Source organism: Salvelinus fontinalis, chromosome 40 (assembly GCF_029448725.1).
Source record: "Salvelinus fontinalis isolate EN_2023a chromosome 40, ASM2944872v1, whole genome shotgun sequence".
In the NCBI taxonomy this organism is placed as follows: Eukaryota; Metazoa; Chordata; class Actinopteri; order Salmoniformes; family Salmonidae; genus Salvelinus; species Salvelinus fontinalis.
The window spans coordinates 27,828,002-27,848,322 of record NC_074704.1 but is presented as its reverse complement, the minus strand read 5'-3'; the positions used below and the strand labels follow the sequence as shown (position 1 = coordinate 27,848,322).

The 20,321-nt window shown below is 43.7% G+C and overlaps 2 protein-coding genes across 8 annotated transcripts in view; one reads left to right on the top strand and one right to left on the bottom strand.

The window, feature by feature from the left end:
- zgc:172076 overlaps positions 1-14,458 on the top strand; it is a 21,116-nt gene extending 6,658 nt beyond the window's left edge. The window contains exons 4-9 of the mRNA XM_055907143.1: positions 3,836-3,985; positions 6,044-6,176; positions 7,538-7,694; positions 8,380-8,503; positions 12,041-12,230; positions 13,824-14,458. Of these exons, the coding sequence (XP_055763118.1) occupies positions 3,836-3,985; positions 6,044-6,176; positions 7,538-7,694; positions 8,380-8,503; positions 12,041-12,230; positions 13,824-13,984 (915 nt within the window). The 3' untranslated portion in view covers positions 13,985-14,458. The remainder of the gene's footprint in view (positions 1-3,835; positions 3,986-6,043; positions 6,177-7,537; positions 7,695-8,379; positions 8,504-12,040; positions 12,231-13,823) is intronic.
- Positions 14,459-14,552: 94 nt separating this feature from the next.
- Positions 14,553-20,321, bottom strand: part of LOC129839804 (serine/threonine-protein kinase MARK1-like) — a 93,162-nt gene continuing 87,393 nt past the window's right edge. For 5 of the 7 annotated variants that reach the window (XM_055907444.1, XM_055907447.1, XM_055907448.1 and 2 more), the window contains 3 exons: positions 19,940-20,197; positions 17,711-17,755; positions 14,553-17,090 (listed from right to left, as the gene is read on the bottom strand). In XM_055907444.1, the coding sequence (XP_055763419.1) occupies positions 16,745-17,090; positions 17,711-17,755; positions 19,940-20,197 (649 nt within the window). In that variant the 3' untranslated portion in view covers positions 14,553-16,744. The remainder of the gene's footprint in view (positions 17,091-17,710; positions 17,756-19,939; positions 20,198-20,321) is intronic. The other 2 variants (XM_055907446.1, XM_055907449.1) reach the window with 1 other exon arrangement.

Genomic DNA, 20,321 nt, shown 5'->3' with positions numbered 1-20,321 from the left:
GAGCGACCTGTCAGGTAGGACGCAATCCAAGCGTGGGCCGCGCCGGAGATGCCCAGCTCGGAGAGGGTGGAGAGGAGGCTTTGATGGTTCACAGTATCAAAGGCAGCCGATAGGTCTAGAAGGATGAGAGCAGAGGAGAGAGAGTTAGCTTTAGCAGTGCGGAGCGCCTCCGTGACACAGAGAAGAGCAGTCTCAGTTGAATGACTAGTCTTGAAACCTGACTGATTTGGATCAAGAAGGTCATTCTGAGAGAGATAGCAGGAGAGCTGGCCAAGGACGGCACGTTCAAGAGTTTTGGAGAGAAAAGAAAGAAGGGATACTGGTCTGTAGTTGTTGACATCGGAGGGATCGAGTGTAGGTTTTTTCATAAGGGGTGCAACTCTCGCTCTCTTGAAGACGGAAGGGACGTAGCCAGCGGTCAAGGATGAGTTGATGAGCGAGGTGAGGTAAGGGAGAAGGTCTCCGGAAATGGTCTGGAGAAGAGAGGAGGGGATAGGGTCAAGCGGGCAGGTTGTTGGGCGGCCGGCCGTCACAAGACGCGAGATTTCATCTGGAGAGAGAGGGGAGAAAGAGGTCAAAGCACAGGGTAGGGCAGTGTGAGCAGAACCAGCGGTGTCGTTTGACTTAGCAAACGAGGATCGGATGTCGTCGACCTTCTTTTCAAAATGGTTGACGAAGTCATCAGCAGAGAGGGAGGAGGGGGGAGGAGGGGGAGGAGGATTCAGGAGGGAGGAGAAGGTGGCAAAGAGCTTCCTAGGGTTAGAGGCAGATGCTTGGAATTTAGAGTGGTAGAAATTGGCTTTAGCAGCAGAGACAGAAGAGGAGAATGTAGAGAGGAGGGAGTGAAAGGATGCCAGGTCCGCAGGGAGGCGAGTTTTCCTCCATTTCCGCTCGGCTGCCCGGAGCCCTGTTCTGTGAGCTCGCAATGAGTCGTCGAGCCACGGAGCAGGAGGGGAGGACCGAGCCGGCCTGGAGGATAGGGGACATAGAGAGTCAAAGGATGCAGAAAGGGAGGAGAGGAGGGTTGAGGAGGCAGAATCAGGAGATAGGTTGGAGAAGGTTTGAGCAGAGGGAAGAGATGATAGGATGGAAGAGGAGAGAGTAGCGGGGGAGAGAGAGCGAAGGTTGGGACGGCGCGATACCATCCGAGTAGGGGCAGTGTGGGAAGTGTTGGATGAGAGCGAGAGGGAAAAGGATACAAGGTAGTGGTCGGAGACTTGGAGGGGAGTTGCAATGAGATTAGTGGAAGAACAGCATCTAGTAAAGATGAGGTCAAGCGTATTGCCTGCCTTGTGAGTAGGGGGGGAAGGTGAGAGGGTGAGGTCAAAAGAGGAGAGGAGTGGAAAGGAGGCAGAGAGGAATGAGTCAAAGGTAGACGTGGGGAGGTTAAAGTCACCCAGAACTGTGAGAGGTGAGCCATCCTCAGGAAAGGAACTTATCAGGGCGTCAAGCTCATTGATGAACTCTCCAAGGGAACCTGGAGGGCGATAAATGATAAGGATGTTAAGCTTGAAAGGGCTGGTAACTGTGACAGCATGGAATTCAAAGGAGGCGATAGACAGATGGGTCAGGGGAGAGAGAGAATGTCCACTTGGGAGAGATGAGGATCCCAGTGCCACCACCCCGCTGACCAGAAGCTCTCGGGGTGTGCGAGAACACGTGGGCAGACGAGGAGAGAGCAGTAGGAGTAGCAGTGTTATCAGTGATAATCCATGTTTCCGTCAGTGCCAAGAAGTCGAGGGACTGGAGGGAAGCATAGGCTGAGATGAACTCTGCCTTGTTGGCCGCAGATCGGCAGTTCCAGAGGCTGCCTGAGACCTGGAACTCCACGTGGGTCGTGCGCGCTGGGACCACCAGGTTAGAGTAGCAGCGGCCACGCGGTGTGAAGCGTTTGTATGGTCTGTGCAGAGAGGAGAGAACAGGGATAGACAGACACATAGTTGACAGGCTACAGAAGAGGCTACGCTAATGCAAAGGAGATTGGAATGACAAGTGGACTACACGTCTCGAATGTTCAGAAAGTTAAGCTTACGTTGCAAAAAATCTTATTGACTAAAATGATATAGTACTGCTGGCTGGTGAAATAGGCTAGCTAGCAGTGGCTGTGTTGTTGACTTTGTTTGAAAGTGTAGCTGGCTAGGTAACCTCGACAATTACTCTAGACTACACAATTATCTTGGATACAAAGGCGGCTATGTAGCCAGCTAAGAACAAACAAATCAAACTGTTGTACTGTAATGAAATGAAATGTAAAACTACCTGTGGAGCAAAGCGGAATGCAACTACTCACTCCAACCCGGAAGTGCGTATCGTAGAGGGAGAGGCAATAGAAGTGTTGTTTCTTGTATTATTGTCTTTTGTGTCTTTAGAGGACTGCTTCACCTTAATGTCCCCTTTCCCCCCTTTCCCTTTTCTTCTGTCCTTATTTTGTCCCACTTTGTCCCTTCTTTGTCCCTTCTTCTCTTCTGCCAACTAGACACTCCTTGTTAGCTAGCTAGCTTCTTCCAGGAATGTCCCTAGCAACTGCCTAGCAACAGGTAAACAACTTAGGTAGCTAAGAAAACGGTATAATTTTATGAAATTTTTTTTACTTTTTCAAAAGCCTTTCTTTGTTTGCTGCTTGTTTGGTCTCCTATTCAGTTTGCAGTTTTCTTTAGATTTTTTTCCGATGTACTTTACTCTAAAAAAACATTTAAATTTCAATATTTGTATATTTGTGCTAGAGGTCATTTTGCAGGGCTCTGGCAGTGTAGCTCCTTGCACAAAGGCGGAGGTAGCGGTCTTGCTGCTGGGTTGTTGCCCTCCTACGGCCTCCTCCACGTCTCCTGATGTACTGGCCTGTCTCCTGGTAGCGCCTCCATGCTCTGGACACTACGCTGACAGACACAGCAAATCTTTTTGCCACAGCTCGCATTGATGTGCCATCCTGGATGAACTGCACTACCTGAGCCACTTGTGTGGGTTGTAGACTCCGTCTCATGCTACCACTAGAGTGAGAGCACCGCCAGCATTCAAAAGTGACCAAAACATCAGCCAGGAAGCATAGGAACTGAGAAGTGGTCTGTGGTCACCACCTGCAGAATCACTCCTTTTTTGGGGGTGTCTTGCTAATTGCCTATAATTTCCACCTTTTGTCTATTCCATTTGCACAACAGCATGTGAAATTTATTGTCAATCAGTGTTGCTTCCTAAGTGGACAGTTTGATTTCACAGAAGTGTGATTGACTTGGAGTTACATTGTGTTGTTTAAGTGTTCCCTTTATTTTTTTGAGCAGTGTATATACATGCATATACATACATACATACATACATACATACATACATACATACATATACATATATATATACATATACATACACACATATACATATATACATACATACATATATACATATACACATAATATCCTGCGACGAGGTGGAGACGAAAGGTATGTTATGATTCCCTAGCACAGTTCCCACACACCCTTAACTTAACCTTTAACTCTTAAGCCTAAAATAGCATTTTAACAAATTCAGGCTAAAATTATAAGGGCATTCTGGTCACTAAGGTAGGAAAACATCTATACGCTCATGCACAAACACCTGTGAACGAGCAATTAAAATACATGTGCAAACCCGAAGCCATCTCTTCCACATTAAGCCAGGCTCAGCTACATCATAAATGTCGGTTATAACGATAGCCACCCACTTAACAAATACTAAAACAATGTCCTAACACCTAGTTAATCCGAAATAACTGCTGCTGTTTATGCATTACAATGTGTGACTCTAGTGTATGAGTGTGTACTTACTATATGTGTGTATACTGTTCCTGTACTGTCCTACAGGGAAGCTTCATGGACCCATGTCTGTGGGTTGTGTGGCTGGTGACGGCCAGTCTTACATCCTATTCTGTGACTTCTTTGATCGGGTCATTGAGTCCTACCAAAACCACAAGATGAGCAAGTTACAGGAGAGCGACTTTAATCACGACAACTTAAAGGTACTGTAGCGTGGACACGGAGTCTGGTCTTATAAGTGTATCTCCATTTCACATAAAAAATGTAAAATATTGTTAAAAAAAAGTTTTATTTGAAGGGTTCTTCATAATCCCAACTACAACGTTTCATGCTTTTATGAAAAAGTTAACATTTGTCACATATTGCTTGGACTATTCACACGATTTCAGTGTGCCACACACTTCATAACAGACTTCTACCAAAAACTGTTGATAGATGTTATGTCAAGATCTCAGTCATGTTTATGACAATTACAGTGGCTTGCAAAAGTATTCACCCCCCTTGGCATTATTCCTATTTAGTTCCCTTGTTCCCTTTGTATCATTTGATTTACACAACATGCCTACCACTTTGAAGATGCAATTTTTTTGTTGTTGTGTGAAACAAACAAGAAATTAGACAAAAAATGAAAAATTGAGCGAGCATGACTATTCACCCCACGCCAAAGTCAATACTTTGTAGAGCCACCTTTTGCAGCAGTTACAGCTGTAAGTCTCTTGGGGTATGTCTCTATAAGCTTGGCACATCTTGCTTCTGGGATTTTTGCCCATTCAAGGCAAAACTGCTCCAGCTTCTTCAAGTTGGATGGGTTCCGCTGGTGTACTTTAAGTCATACCACAGATTCTAAATTGGATTTAGGTCTGGGCTTTGACTAGGCCATTCCAAGACATTTAAATGTGTACCCTTAAAACACTTGAGTGTTGCTATAGCAGTATGCTTGGGTTCATTGTCCTGCTGGAAGGTGAACCACCGTCCCAGTCTCAAATCACTGGAAGACTGGTCAGAATTGAAGAAATGATGGATGGCGCTAAATACAGGAAATTCTTGAGGGAAACCTGTTTCAGTTTCCCAGTCCCTGCTGATGAAAAACCTTCCCACAGCACGATGTTGCCACCACCATGCTTCACTGTGGGGATGGTGTTCTCGGGGTGATGAGAGATGTTGGGTTTGCGTCAGACATCGCGTTTTCTTGATGGCCAAAAAGCTCAATTTTAGTCTCATCTAACCTGAGTACCTTCTTCCATATGTTTGGGGAGTCTCCCACATGCCTTTTGGCGACCACCAAATGTGTTTGCTTATTTTTTTCTGACCAGTCTTCCGTAAAGCCCAGCTCTGTTGAGTGTACGGCTTAAAGTGGTCCTATGGACAGATACTCCAATCTCCGCTGTGGAGCTTTGCAGCCCCTTCAGGTTTATCTTTGGTCGCTTTGTTGCCTCTGATTAATGCCCTCCTTGCCTGGTCTGTGAATTTGGTGGGCAGCCCTCTCTTGGCAGGGTTGTTGTGGTGCCATATTCTTTCCATTTTATAATCATGGATTGAAATGGTGCTCCATGGGATGTTCAAAGTTTCGGATATTTTTTTGTAACCCAACCCTGTCCTGTACTTCTCCACAACTTTGTCCCTGACCCGTTTGGAGAGCTCCTTGGTCTTCGTGGTGCCGCTTGCTTAGTGGTGTTACAGACTCTGGGGCCTTTCAGAACAGGTGTATTTGTACTGAGATCATGTGACAGATCATGTGACACTCAGATTGCAGACAGGTGGACTTTATTTAACTAATTGTGACTTCTGAAGGTAATTGGTTGCACCAGATCGTATTTAGGGGCTTCATAGCAAAGGGGGTGAATACATATGCACGCACCACTTTTCCGTTTTTTATTTTGTGGAATTTGAAACATGTAATTCTTTTTCCATTTCCCTTCACCAATTTGAACTAAGTCCATTACAGGAAATCCAAATAAAAATCAATTTCAATTACAGTTTGTAATGCCAGAAAATAGTAAAAACGCCAAGGGGGATGCATACTTTTGCAAGGCACTGTATGTAAGGCATTGTGGCATAACATTCCAATAGTGTTACCCAGTACATCCGTATCAGATGTGTTAATAATTTAAATGTGTTTAAATGCATTTATGGCTCGCTTTGTCCTTCGCTCTCTCTCTGTGTGTGTGTGGCTGGCTGATTAATGTATACTCTCTCTCTGTGTGTGTGTGAGGGTGTGTGTGTGTGTGTGTGTGTGTGTGTGTGTCTGTGTGTGTGTGTAGGGAGGTGATGATTTTGACCGTGATTACGCCTTGAGCTGCGAGGTGAGTGTGGTGCGCGGTGTGGATGACTTCGGCTTTCCGACACACTGCAGCCGGGGAGAACGTAGACAGCTCTTCATGCTGGCCAAGAAAGGTACTGTGTGCTCTGATCTACAGTAACAACAATAGCACAAATATTACATACAGCGCAGGTTTGATGTCAATTCCAATGAAATTATTGAATTCAGTCATGAAGTGGATAATTTACTTGGAATTAAATTCACATTTTTAAATCTTCAAGTTTTGGAATTGAATTAAATTGGAATTGTAAAAACGTTATCTTTGAAATTGAAATTCAATATTCCTACATTTCCCAGTTAATGGAATTAATGCACAGAGTATCAAAAATGTACTGTATGATTTGTTTTTAGTAATTTCAACCTCTATTCCTATATTTACAGTATAGCTAAATTAGACATAAATTAGAATTAGAATTGTTGGGGATAATATTGAATTGGGAATTAAATTACTGGAATTGACCAAACATTGGAATTCAGAGGATTTGAATTTTCTCTTAATTCAAAGACTGACCTGGAATTTGAATTGAATTAAATGGAGTTTACAGGGAGCAAGAACTGAATTAAAATGTAATTTGTGGAATTGACCCCAACTCTGATACAGCGTGATACTTTATCCTCAACGGCAATTAAAACAAAATGTAATTGAGCTCATTAACTCCAGCAGTTTAAGTTGATATGTTTTAGGCTATTCATTTACATTTAAAAGAATAACAGTGAATATGAGGGCTGCTATCAATTTTAATAATCTTGAGGACACCAAGCAAAAGCAATCAATGCTCCTTCTCACATTGTCAACGTCGTTTGTATAGGTGGCAGGGAAGTCAGGCGCAGGAGAGTAAATGAAGTGTAGATGGAGACTTGTAATAAATGTCCATGACATGCTCCAAACACGAGAAATATACATACATCAAATAAAAATGGGTACGAGGACCCGTCGCGCACCTATACACCAATAAAACAACACTTGACATAAAACAATCTCTGACAAACACATGAAGGGAAAGAGGGTTAAATACACAACAGGTAATGAATGGGATTGACAACAGGTGTGTGGGAAGACAAGACAAAACCAATGGAAAATGAAAAATGGATCGATGATGGCTAGAAGGCCGGTGAAGTCGACCGCCGAACACCGCCCGGACAAGGAGAGGCACCGACTTCGGCAGAAGTCGTGACACACATAGTAGTTTCAAGTAACATTGTAATGGTACATGGAGTCAGAAGGAGGATACACTAATTCAGGGGTGCACAGCTCAAGGCTGGTTTTTCGCTTCACCAAATTGATGTTACTGAATGGCCCAAATAGAAATCAGACACTAGCTAAAAAGCAAGGACAAAAATCTGCTGAACTGCTGTCATCGAAGAAGGTAGCAGAGCATCCCTGCACTAACCAATCAGACCTATAGCAAACATGATTGATTGACACTTCTTTCAGCTCTGGACCAATTGGCAGAGGAGTTGCCAGGGAAGCTGTACTCAAGGGCAGAACTGTCACATGACAAAGAAGACAAGGGAGTGACCGTGGGAGCCCCTTCCCTTTCCCAGTTGAGGAACGGGGTGGCCCGTGACTGGCCTGACTCCAGAGCTGTATGGTCAGTGCTACTCTTTAAGTGCCACTGACATGTTCCCTTCTTTACAACCTAAATAATTCATTGTGTGTGTTGTTGGCCTTTTTATGCACTAAGATTCTTTGTGCAATGAAAAAAATACGTAAATATGATGTCATGTTCACACGTTAATGTTGCAATAACTGCTCTCGGGTCTGTTTTGCCTTTTAGTCCACAGTAGTTGTAAACTGGAAGGAGAAGTAACACAACTGCTCTACGGCCTGTTTTGCCATTAACACAGTTCGTTACTAATCTAGTGGAGAAGTGAGGCAGTGCGCTCTTCTTGTAAGTATAGGAGTAAATCCTCATGAATATCTGTTTAAATACACCCCATAGTATTCAAAGCATTTTAAAGAAGCACCAAAAAAATACCATGGTGTCACAAACCCAGCTGACTCTGTAGCTCGACCCAGGTCCTGTGGTTAATCAATATGACTCAAACAGTACAACCAAAAGTTAGATGGTGCCTTTTCACGGTGGGCCTTCTATAACAGATTAAAGCTATGTTTCCAGCAAAACAGCAGGACACCCACTTGTTTTAGTATATGGCTGAGGGACGAGGCTATATCCAACTACTCTCCCGTTCATAGACAGCGCTCTAGATGCAAGGACTGGCCTTGTAACTCCATTGAACAATGCTACTGTTGTGATGACCATTACCACTCTGCAGGATCAGTAAAGACGGGACCCTGGCGGTATGGGTCAACATTGACGACCACCTCAGATTGGTGACCACGCGAGATGACGCCAACATCGCAGAGGCCTTCCAATGTATCTGTGTCAATATCCTTAAGGTTGGTGCCCTCGGAAGACACAGATCCTGAATGCATGATTACCTCAAAGTGGAACTGACAGCATTTTAGCACCATGAAATCGTATTCAGATCAGTTCATATACACCGAGGACGAATATGAGTTTTTTTAAGCGAGCACTTTTTTATTGTTGTTTTTATTGTAATAATATTGTTGCATATCAATACAGGGACATTCCGGTGAATACAATGAAAAAAATTCAATAATAGAACACCAGGCGAACCCCCCGCCCCCCCCCAAAAAAAAGAATATTTCAAGACATCATTAATATGTGACAAGACAATGAGACATTAACAGACACTCCGAGACATGACTTCTAATCATTTGTCCAACTTAAGTTTCACAAGTTTCAGGGATTTTTACAATTGTAACAGTTCAATGAAAAAAAACTAGAAAGTAAGGAATTTTTCCACCACATTTACATTTGTGAATATAATATTTGGCCAAGAGATTAATAATGTTAATAAAATAGTTATGAACGGAATAACAAGGATATGTATAATGCCATTTAACATCAAAAGGTAAACATAGGTAATTCTAGAGATTTTATACACAACCATTCATGAAAGTGTAACGGATGTGAAATGGATAGCTGGTTAGCGGTGGGGCGCGCTAATAGCCTTTCAATCGGTGACGTCACTTGCTCTGAGACCTTGAAGTAGTGGTTCCCCTTGCTCTGCAAGGGCCGCGGCTTTTGTGGAGCGATGGGTAACGATGCTTCGTGGGTGACTGTTGTTGATGTGTGCAGAGGGTCCCTGGTTCGGGCGCGGGGACGGACTAAAGTTATACTGTTACAAAAGCACTTAGACATGGTCATTTACAAGTTTTTCATGAATTATTTACATGTTTGGGAATTACGTATACTAAGGCATTTGTGAAAATGCTATAGCAACATTGAGTGGGAACGCGGCCGTGAGCTTGGACTATGAAGACACACTGCAGTAAATACAACCTAATAAAAACATCTGTATCATCCAGGACCAGTCTACGTAAACCGATGCGCCAAAGCCAATCCGATCTAGTCTGACCATTTTACTCGCCCTAGCAGAGCTGGTTAGGCGCTTCACATGTTATCTAGAGCGTTCGTGACTAACTATTACAACAGATTGTTATAACTAAATCAATATAAACCACAGTTTGTCGTTTCAAATGGAAACAAATGAGTCATAGTTGGAAGAACAAGCAAGGAGGTTGGCAGAGACAAGCTAGCGAGATCCTATTCACGCACTCCAGCATATTTTCTTTAGGGAACGCATAGCCTGCGAATTGCAATAACGCAATTCGCCTTTGCACCCCGGCCCTTCTACACAACGCAATTTGAAAAATAAATCGGCCAAAATCCATCTCGTTCCATCTTCTCCCACTGCCTGCTACTGGGCTTCCTTTAACTACCATTTGGTAATGAGTGTAAACGCCAAGCGGATGCCTCACATTTATACATCAAGGGAAATATATCTGTCTCATTGTTCTAGCTGTGTTATTACTTTCTTCGCCCGTTTACTGACACCGATCATATTGAGCGGATATTGCGCATTCGTAAATTCATCAGCTATTCTGCGCTCTGGGACATAGACGAGAGCACTCTGAAATCGGAGTAGATAAAATAGCCAAAGTGAATTTGCGAACGCAAGAGATAAGTTAACTGAATAACAGTCGTTCAAGTTCTTGCTAACTAGCCAAATGATACCTGCATCTCTAGCTGTGTATAGGCACCGAAAAACGATACGGAGGGGAAAAAGTCCGTCACTCACTCCTCCAATGACATTACATCCTCCTAGCAGCTAGCTAGCTATCTAGCTAACGTTAGACTCCGTAATTTAAGTGTTGGTCCCATGTTTCATCAGCTGAAATAAAAGATGCCAGGAATGTTCCATAGCTCAAAAAGCTTATTTGTCTCAGATTTTGTGCACACATTTCTTTACATCCCTGTTAGTGAGCATTTCTCCTTTGCCAAGACAATCCATCCACCTAACAGGTATGGCATATTAAGAAGCTGATTAAATAGCATGATCATTACACAGGTGCACCTTGTGTGAGGGACAATAAAAGGCCACTAAAATGTGCAGTTTGTCACACAATACAATGCCACATATGTCTCAAGTTGCTGACTGCAGGAATGTCCACCAGAGCAGTTGCTGGAGAATTTAATTGACAGTTTTAGAGAATTTGGCAGTACATCCAACCGGCCTCACAACCGCAGACCACGTGTAACCATGCCAGCCCAGGACCTCCATAAGCAGGGACACATCGACAGCCACCCTCGAAGCATCGTTACCCATCGCTCCACAAAAGCCGCGGCCCTTGCAGAGCAAGGGGAACAACTACTTCAAGGTCTCAGAGCGAGTGACGTCACCGATTGAAAGGCTATTAGCGCGCACCCTGCTAACTAGCTAGCCATTTTACATCAGTTACACCAGCCTAATCTCGGGAGTTGATAGGCTTGAAGTCATAAACAGCGCAATGCTTGAAGCACAGCGAAGAGCTGCTGGCAAATGTACTAAAGTGCTGTTTGAATGAATGCTTACGAGCATGCTGCTGCCTACCACCGCTCAGTCAGACTGCTCTATCAAATATCAAATCATAGACTTCATTCTAACATAATAACACACAGAAATACGAACCTTAGGTCATTAATATGGTCAAATCCGGAAACTATAATTTCGAAAATAAAATGTTTATTCTTTCAGTGAAATACGGAACCGTTCCGTATTTTATCTAACGGGTGGCATCCATAAGTCTAAATATTGCTGTTACATTGCACAACCTTCAATGTTATGTCATAATTACGTAAAATTCTGGAAAATTAGTTTGCAACGAGCCAAGCGGTCCAAACTGTTGCATATACCCTGACTCTGCGTGCAATGAACGCAAGAGAAGTGACACAATTTCCCTAGTTTAATATTGCCTGCTAACATGAATTTCTTTTAACTAAATATGCAGGTTTAAAAATCTATACTTCTGTGTATTGATTTTAAGAAAGGCATTGATGTTTATGGTTAGGTACATTCGTGCAACGATTATGATTTTTTCGCAAATGCGCTTTTGTTAAATCATCCCCTCGTTTGGCGAAGTTGGCTATGATTTAATGATAAATTAACAGGCACCGCGTCGATTATATGCAACGCAAGACAAGCTAGATAAACTAGTAATATCATCAACCGTGTGTAGTTAACTAGTGATTATGTTAAGATTGTTTTTTATAAGATACATTTAATGCTAGCTAGAACCTTACCTTGGCTCCTTGCTGAACTCGCATAACAGGTAGTCAGCCTGTCACGCAGTCTCCTCGTGGAGTGCAATGTAATCGGCCATAATCGGTGTCCAAAAATGCAGATTATCGATTGTTATGAAAACTTGAAATCGTCCCTAATTAAAATCGGCCATTCGTCTTCCGATTAATCGGTCGACCTCTAGCATGGATGTCCAATCCAAACTTCTGTGGTGGTGAAAAAAACAAGTCTATTAATAGAAATGTAATGGGGCAAAGCTAATGAGCTATGACCATCTCTTGTTGTCCAGTTGGAGGCGCTGTACAAAAAGCTGAGGCACCCATTCATCTGGAAGCAGCAGCTTGGATGGGTAGTGAGCTCTCCAGCAGATGTGGGGACCGGCCTGAGGGCTAGCGTTCGTGTCAAGCTGCAACACCTGCCCAGACACAAACGCCTGGAAGACGTCCTCAAGAGACTGCGCCTCCGCATGGACAACACCGGTAATGCAGATGGACGGGCTGAAATTATTTTAGTGAAAACTAATTTGAGTAAAACATAAATCCATTCTGAATTTCAGCGCTTCCTTGGCACATTTGACAGGGTTTTTGTACAATTGGCATTGGTAAAACATATATAGGTCATGAATCATTCTTCTAGATATTCTGATTAGTATAACTCTAGGTGTAATATACACTATATATACACAAAAGTATGTGGACGTCCCTTCAAATTAGTGGATGCGGCTATTTCAGCTACACCCATTGCTGACAGGTGTATAAAATCGAGCACATAACCATGCAATCTCCATAGACAAACAGGAGAAGGGGCTTACTGAAGAGCTCAGTGACTTTCAACGTGGCACCCCCAAAGAATGGCACCTGTCCAACATATCAGTTCGTCAAATTTCAGCCCTGCTAGAGCTGCCCCAGTCAACCAAGTGCTGTTATTGTGAAGTGGAAACATCTTGGCGCAACAGAAAAAACGCGAAGTGGTAGGCCACACAAGCTCACAGAACGGGACCGCCGAGTGCTGAAGCGCATAAAAATTGTCTGTCCTCAGTTGCAACACTACCGAGTTCCAAACTGCCTATGGAAGCAACTTCAGCACAAGAACTGTTCGTCGGGAGCTTCATGAAATGGGTTTCCATTGCTGAGCAGTCGCACACAAGCCTATGATCACCATGCGCAATAACAAGCGTCGGCTGGAGTTGTGTAAAGCTTGCTGCCATTGGACTCTGGAGCAGTGGAAACATGTTCTCTAGAGTAATGAGTCACACTTCACCATCTGGCAGCCCGACGGACAAATCTGGGTTTTCGGATGCCAGGAGAACTCTACCTGCACAAATGCATAGTGTCAAATGTAAAGTTTGGTAGAGGAGGAATAATGGTCTTGGGCTGTTTTTCATGTTTCAGACGAGGCTCCGTAGTTCCAGTGAGGAAATCTTAATGCTACAGCATACAATGACATTCTAGAACGATTCTGTGCTTCCTACTTTGTGGCAACAGTTTGGGGAAGGCCCTTTCCTGTTCTAGCTTGACAACGCCCCCATGCACAAAGTGAGGTCCATACAGAAATGTTTTGTCGCGATCGGCGTGGAAGAACTTGACTGGCCTGCACAGAGCCCTGATTTCAACCCCATCGAACACCTTTGGGATGAATTTTAACGCCGACAGTGAGCCAGGCCTAATTACCCAGCATCAGTGCCCAACCTCACAAATTCTCTTGTGGGTGAATGGAAGCAAGTCCCTGCAGCAATGTTCCAACATCTAGTGGAAAGCCTACCCAGAAGAGTAGAGGCTGTTATAGCTGCAAAGGGGGGGACCAACTCCACATCAATGCCCACGATTTTGGAATAAAATGTTTGACGAACAGGTGTCCACATACTTTTAGTCATGTATTGTATAATGTGTGTGTATATAGTATCTATATATGCTATAAGTTAGTTACTTTAAATTATTTTAGTTTTTTACAAGGATAAAAAATTATAACATATATACACTGTTATAATTTCCTCCAAATTGACAAGGAAGTCCTTACATACCTTACTTTAATATGGTCGAAATAACTGAAGTTTCTTACCTCTTTCTCCTTAGACTGCAGTGAGGTGTATAACATCAGTAATGCCCAGACAATCGGCTTGGACGAGGTGGGGTTCACGCAGCTAGTGGTGGACGGGGTCAAGCTGCTCATCCGCATGGAGAAGAGGTTAGAGGGTGAAGAGAAAATCGATGATCTGGTGCCTTTACAGAAGTAGAGCTGAGGAAGATGGGAGGGAAAGGCACTCCTGTCCTAATCAACACAAACTTCACATTTTAGTAGTTTGACTGGGAGCGTGCTATTGTAATACTGTACAGGGCTTTTGCGAGAATGACATATCTTGAGTTTTTCTAAAACCAACAATGTTTTAACAGCTATGTTAATGTTGATTGTACTGTGTTCTAATTAAATTAACACTGTGACATAGGTACAAAGACTTATTGCGTCAATATTGCATAAAAAAAGTAAAATACTTTTCAAAAGTTCAAAATGATGCTTATGTGCTGTATATAAATACTGTTTGACTTAAAATATTTTTGCATAATTTCACCTGTTTGCTTTCAGTATGAAGTTTGCCATGGCCACACACATTAGGATAATCACCAGCCACAGAGCAATATATATTTCTAGACAAGTTACAAAAGCTCTTTCCAGGATGTATCATTCCTCCATGTTACTCGGGTTATGTTAAACCGATTGGCTGTGAAGCCATGGTTACTCACACAAAATTGAATAGTAAATACTGGTAAACAAAATAACAAATGACACCAGACATTTGCTTGAGACTCCTTTCAAGTAAGCTTTAATATTGTGCACGAGTGAGACTGAATCTAGATGACTCGAGCTTTCCTCGCATGTATGTTGTGGTAGGAGGGGTTTAGGTGTGGGGGGCGGGGTTAATGGAGATGAAAGGGGCGAGGCATCATTTACATTTCTTTAACACTTTCTGCTTCTCCGCTACACTTGATCTGGTAAGGCAACACAATAGACATCCTCTCTGGAAGTTGTACCGCTAACAATTAGGAATATGCATTTTTATCCCGCATGCACTACCCCCTCCAACCCTCCCTGCTCCCATAGTGCCACAGAAAGTCAGCGGTGGAGATTTCTCGCTCAGCCTCCAGATGGGCTCAGCTTTTAACGATGTTTTCATTTTTTTTTTTTGACCACTCGCCTTTGCTTTTTCCTTTCTATTGTTTGGTTTGAAATGAGGAAATAAAATGTCTGCATTCTGTTTCCATTCTCTGCGCTGCGTTATTAAAGGGTGCGTTCTAGGCCCATCTCTCATCTTTACAGTAATACAACACGGAATACCATTGCACAGTTGACCCTCATTACTTTTCATACAAAATAACAAGTAGAAACGTACCAGCACTAGTGGTTATTTTACGTACTCATCGCAATCACTAATTACAAAGGGGAAAAACCTAAAACAAAAATAAAAATGTGCGAAACTAGTTATATCCTATTTTTTTTCTCATACAGGTGAATGCCTCAAATACCAAGCAGCACATTAAAAAGGCATAATGTGGTGGAATAAATACAATATATTTAGCAAGAAAATAAAATTGAGCACAAAACAAGTCAGACAGGTGTCGCACAGTAACTACCAGTTAACTGCAGTTTAGAAGGGAGTAAGGGAAACAGAGGGATATAGTCACTAGCGAGGTCAAACTGCTTGTGCTTGGGAATCACTTCGCGTGAACCCTTCAGGCTTTGGGCATTCTCAAGCAGAACATGAGATATTTGAGGCAGTTAGAATAATTGATGTCACTTCCTGACCTAGAATGGTGGCCGGTGCATTTACGCTACTAAAAGACCATGAATAGTGTTTTGAATGGGTAGTTATGTCCCAATATTTGTTAGAAGAGCATTTGATTATTCATCTGAGCGCAATGTCAGCGAATATTTGCAACACCGTGTTTAAGACTGCATAAAGCGGACTTTATGAGAGCGGGCTTTTAATTGAGTGCAACTGAACAATTTGTGGTCCTGTTAGTCTACACTGTATATTTGGGTTCTCAAAGATAATAAAAAGACACGGTTCGTCAAATCTGACTTAGCCAACATAAGATCCCTTATGTAAACTCTATGCAATAAACAGAACATTTTAACCTGCAGTGCTAACCTTATCATTCAGCTAAGCTACATGAAAAAGGATTGTGAGAATGGCCAAAATAGTGCATTAGGAGGAATGACTTGATTAGGGCTTTGGGATGTGTAGAGTTTTGCTTTTTCAACACAGATCACGTCACTCGATCTCTCCTGTATTGGGAAAGGAACTTATTATCCATGAAAAGTAAAAAATAAACTCGTTTTTTTCCTTATCCTCGTGAGAATAAAAAAATGTTTTTTTCTCCCTTCTAAACATTAGACTTCAGTGGAGGCAAATCATCTACAAATATGTCAACAAGAAGGAAAGAACGCCAAATGAAAAGAAAAAAAATACAGTATGACACATTTAAACACTTTCTGTACAGAACCTCAAGACTATACAATACCTGCAGACATTATGCTGAAGAGTCCTGTTTTATACAACTCCATGAACAATACAACAAAACATTCTCTACTTTATTTTATACATGTGGAAAAAGTACCTTTGCAGTCTTTTATTTCAACCCCCTTTAAATGGTAGTTTAGTAATGGAACTGAAATGTTGCGGGCCATCGATACAAATGTTTTTCTATTATTGCAATAATGGTCAGTTCTCACCTCTCGTTTTTAATCAACGATTCTGTAATACAGGGGTTTGCCTTGGGGGAGGGAAAATGGGAGTGTATTTTGTGTCGTTTCACCAAGCAATATGGCAGTAGCCTCGAATAGCGGTAAACTCAATAGTGCGGCTGACTCTCTTGGGCCCGACACTTGGGGGCGCCCGCAAACTCAAGAAACGCCAGGATTATGTCCTCTGCCCTCTCCGCTTTCAATGCTGTATGTTAATTCTCTTTAGTTTGTTTAGTCTTCTCAAAAGTCACTTTCACAGCTTGAGCTCGTTGGCCACTTTGGACGCGATATTCTTGAAGGCGATGGACGTGCCTGAGATCCGCTTGAAGCGCACTCCGTTGAGTGAGAGGCGTGGCAGCTTGCACACCTCCATCTCCCATTGGACCAGACTGTCCTGGCGGGAGTCGCCGTGCACGCAGAAGAGCATGAAGCGCTCGCGCTGCTCGTAGTCGCAGTTGTTGGCATCCAGGACCTTCCGGATCTCGCGCATCATGTCGCCGGGCTCCATGGATGAGGTAGTCTTCATGCTCCACGTGAAGCGCAGTGAACGCGGTTTGGAGTCCCGGGAACCGTCCTCCTTGGGTTCCCCTGACGCGCTCCTGGAGAGGAACAGAACACAGGCAATAGTGTTAATTGAATGGGAGATAAGTAGGTAGACGCAAAACCCCAAAAAGTCAGTGAGGTGCTGACCATTAAAAAAAAAAAAAAAAAAGTCATACGACGTGGTTGGGAGTATATAGAGCGTGCGACTATTTATTTTTCAAAGATGGAACGGGGGCATAATAGAGGATAAAAGGTCACGCACAGAACTTATATAACCCATGTGTTTGGGACCTCGTAAGACTGACAACTGAATGACTCAAATATATTTCATTCAAAGATTACGCACATATGACTTATTTCCGCGTAACACACACTCAGATCGGACACTTCTAGACAGTTTAAACACACACATGGCCCACCAAGGTCTAGCAAGAGCACGGTATTCAGGGTCACGCATCTTAGGCACAAAATGCGCAGACACCACCGCTGTGTGACAGAGGGCATGGGGACAAAGTACACACATAACACAACACGGCAACAAAGAACAGCACAACAAGAGTGAACCGGTGACATTCTCTTTGGATCCTGAGACTAGTAGTGACCCTCATTGACATGCCATGCTTTCATTTCGAGGTGGTCGTCACTTTTTCTGCGGGCGGCTGTGTCGATGCCTCACCTTGGCGGGTCTGTACTGCCACTGGCCTCTCCTTCAACCGTGGCCCTTTGGGAAGCAATCAGAGGTCAGAGTTCAACAGAGCAGTAGAAGGGGTCGTCAGTGTACACACAGACGATGGGATGTGTGAACGTGAAAAGGAAGCGGGTGGGATGGCGTCAAACCTATGAACACACACGGCCACGCGACTCAACTCGCTCTGGGGAGGCAACTGGCGAGGACTGCCAAAAAAAACAACATGACACGTATATTGGCAAGCGAGCTAAAAACGGAGGATGATACAATGTGGAAATCATGTGAACGGAGAGAGAGATGGATGATAGAAGTCATCTACAGTACACAACACTCAAACCAAAAGGACGAAACAAGAAGAAGTCGGGAAAGTGAGTGCAGGGGTCTGCAAACTCCCAAGGCATCACAGGCAAGGCATCTCAGGAGCCTCAATCTCACTCTGTTAGTGGTGCAGGGTCAGATATGGGGGGGTGGATAATGCGGAGCGGATGTAGTGCCCCGGCACAGTGGATTTTGGGTGGGGAGGGGTTAGGGAAGGGGGGCTGGCACCAGGGCATGAATGATTGCATGTCATTGAAGAGGGCTTGGAATTGCGATGAAGAGAGGGTGTGGAGGTGAGTCATTGTGGGGGGGGGTATAGACATGGTAACCATTCTGTGTGCTCATACCTCTGGCCAACCCTGAAAGACATAGTTCTAAAAAAAATAAAAAAATAAAAATGAAAGTAATAAATGTTAAAATAAATTGTTATTTTTTTTGTTGAGTGTAACTATGGATGGAAATGGAAAGACAGAAAAGGGTGTTGTGGGAAATGTTGTTCAATGACTTTCTCATAATGTGGCAGGCATGTACGATCAAATGGTGATGGGTCCACTGTGTCAGCAAATCGATCCCAATTTTTCATTAAGAAATTATGTGCTTAAATACACGTTACATATGCTTTTCAGCAATAACCCTAATTTCACTATGGGCCGATTGAAGGCACTAAGAACCAACTAGTTCATACTGGTTGGTTGATAACCAGTTCATACCTACTACACATGGAAAGTCTGATTGATAATTGCGCTCAACAAACTAGAAGAACAAAAACAAAACATTTCATCTTAAATAAAATTGATTGCACATTGATTGCTACAGTAGCATACGATGAGTGTATAGAACCTTTCAGTTATGCAGCCAGGCTGCAGTGTGATAGGTTAGTTTGTCATGCCCTAAGGGTGGAGCCCCAGGCTGGTGATGAAAAGCAGGCTCATTTTACCCAGTGCCCTTGACTGACTGCAGCACGGTCACAGATACTGCAGACTCCGCACTCTCTCTGTGTGTGTGTGTGTGTGTGTGTGTGTGTGTGTGTGTGTGTGTGTGTGTGTGTGTGTGTGTGCGTGCGTAAGAGAGAGCGACTGCGTGCATTTATGTACGCGTGTCTGTGCCTTTGCGTGTGGTCCTGCAAGTGTGTGAGCATATCTTTAAGCAGCCCACATCTCTCTCAGACCAGAGACTGCTCACCGCAGGGGAATAGGGCCTGGACACGACATCTGTGGGCTTAGCGCTCCGGGGTTAAGTTTCCCCTAGGAACAGATCTATGATCAGCTTTCCCTCCCCCCAATCCTAACCTCAACCATTAAGTGGGAAATGCTAAACTGATCCAAGATCAGTGTCTAAGGTCAACTTCACCTGATGCAGGACAGAGAAAGAGGAACCCAACCACACACTATTATCCCTCTCCCCGCTCAAAGCAGCCTTGTGCCTTACATGGTACCCGAGTAAAGAACTAGATATATTGACTAGTACAAAATGTGCAGCTGTTACTTTCAATATCAGATGCAAACGCTGGGTAAATATGGCCCGAAGGAAGGGAAACATGAGACATGATATGTGGCAAGGTTGGGGTCAATTCCATTTCAATAATGTCAATTCGGGAACTAAATTGTAATTGCAGTTTACTTGCTGAATTGAAATAGACTTGACCATAGTCCTGCAGTTGAGTATTGTAAATATCAGACCTGAGTCAAATACATTGTCAGATACTTTTAAATAATGGAGATGTGCCCGGTACAATGGAACCTATAGAATGGGCCCAAAATTGCCATCTCTGCTCAGCCCTGCACGCAGTTGTGGATAAATCAAGCACACCTAAAATACCTCAGGGTAGGCCATATGACTATTTGTCCCAGGTTTGGCAAACATATCGGTATGGTGCATTTTCCGCCCGTTTCCACTGACCTGCGGACAAACTTAGAGGTGATCTTGCTGATGATGCCCGTGGAGGTGCCCCTGCGCGCCTGGGACAGAGCCCCCGTGTCGTGGGAGAGTGTGGGCGAGGCGGGCGGACCGTTGTAGGTGGCCGAGCGGCGGTCGCGAAGTTGGGCCCCGTGGAAGGTGGAGCGGCTGGAGGAGCCGCGGGGGAAGCGAGTGCGGTCAGGCGGCGTGGCGGCCGTGCTGCTGCTGATGCTGTGCGCCGACGGCGAGGCCGTGGGAGGGCTGCGGAGGGAGAGGGGAAGAATAGGTGGAGGGAAAGAGGAAGTAGAAAGAAGATTATAGATTAGAAATATCACCTATTTCTTCCCTCACCTAATATCAAGACATTAGTAGTAATAGAACATTA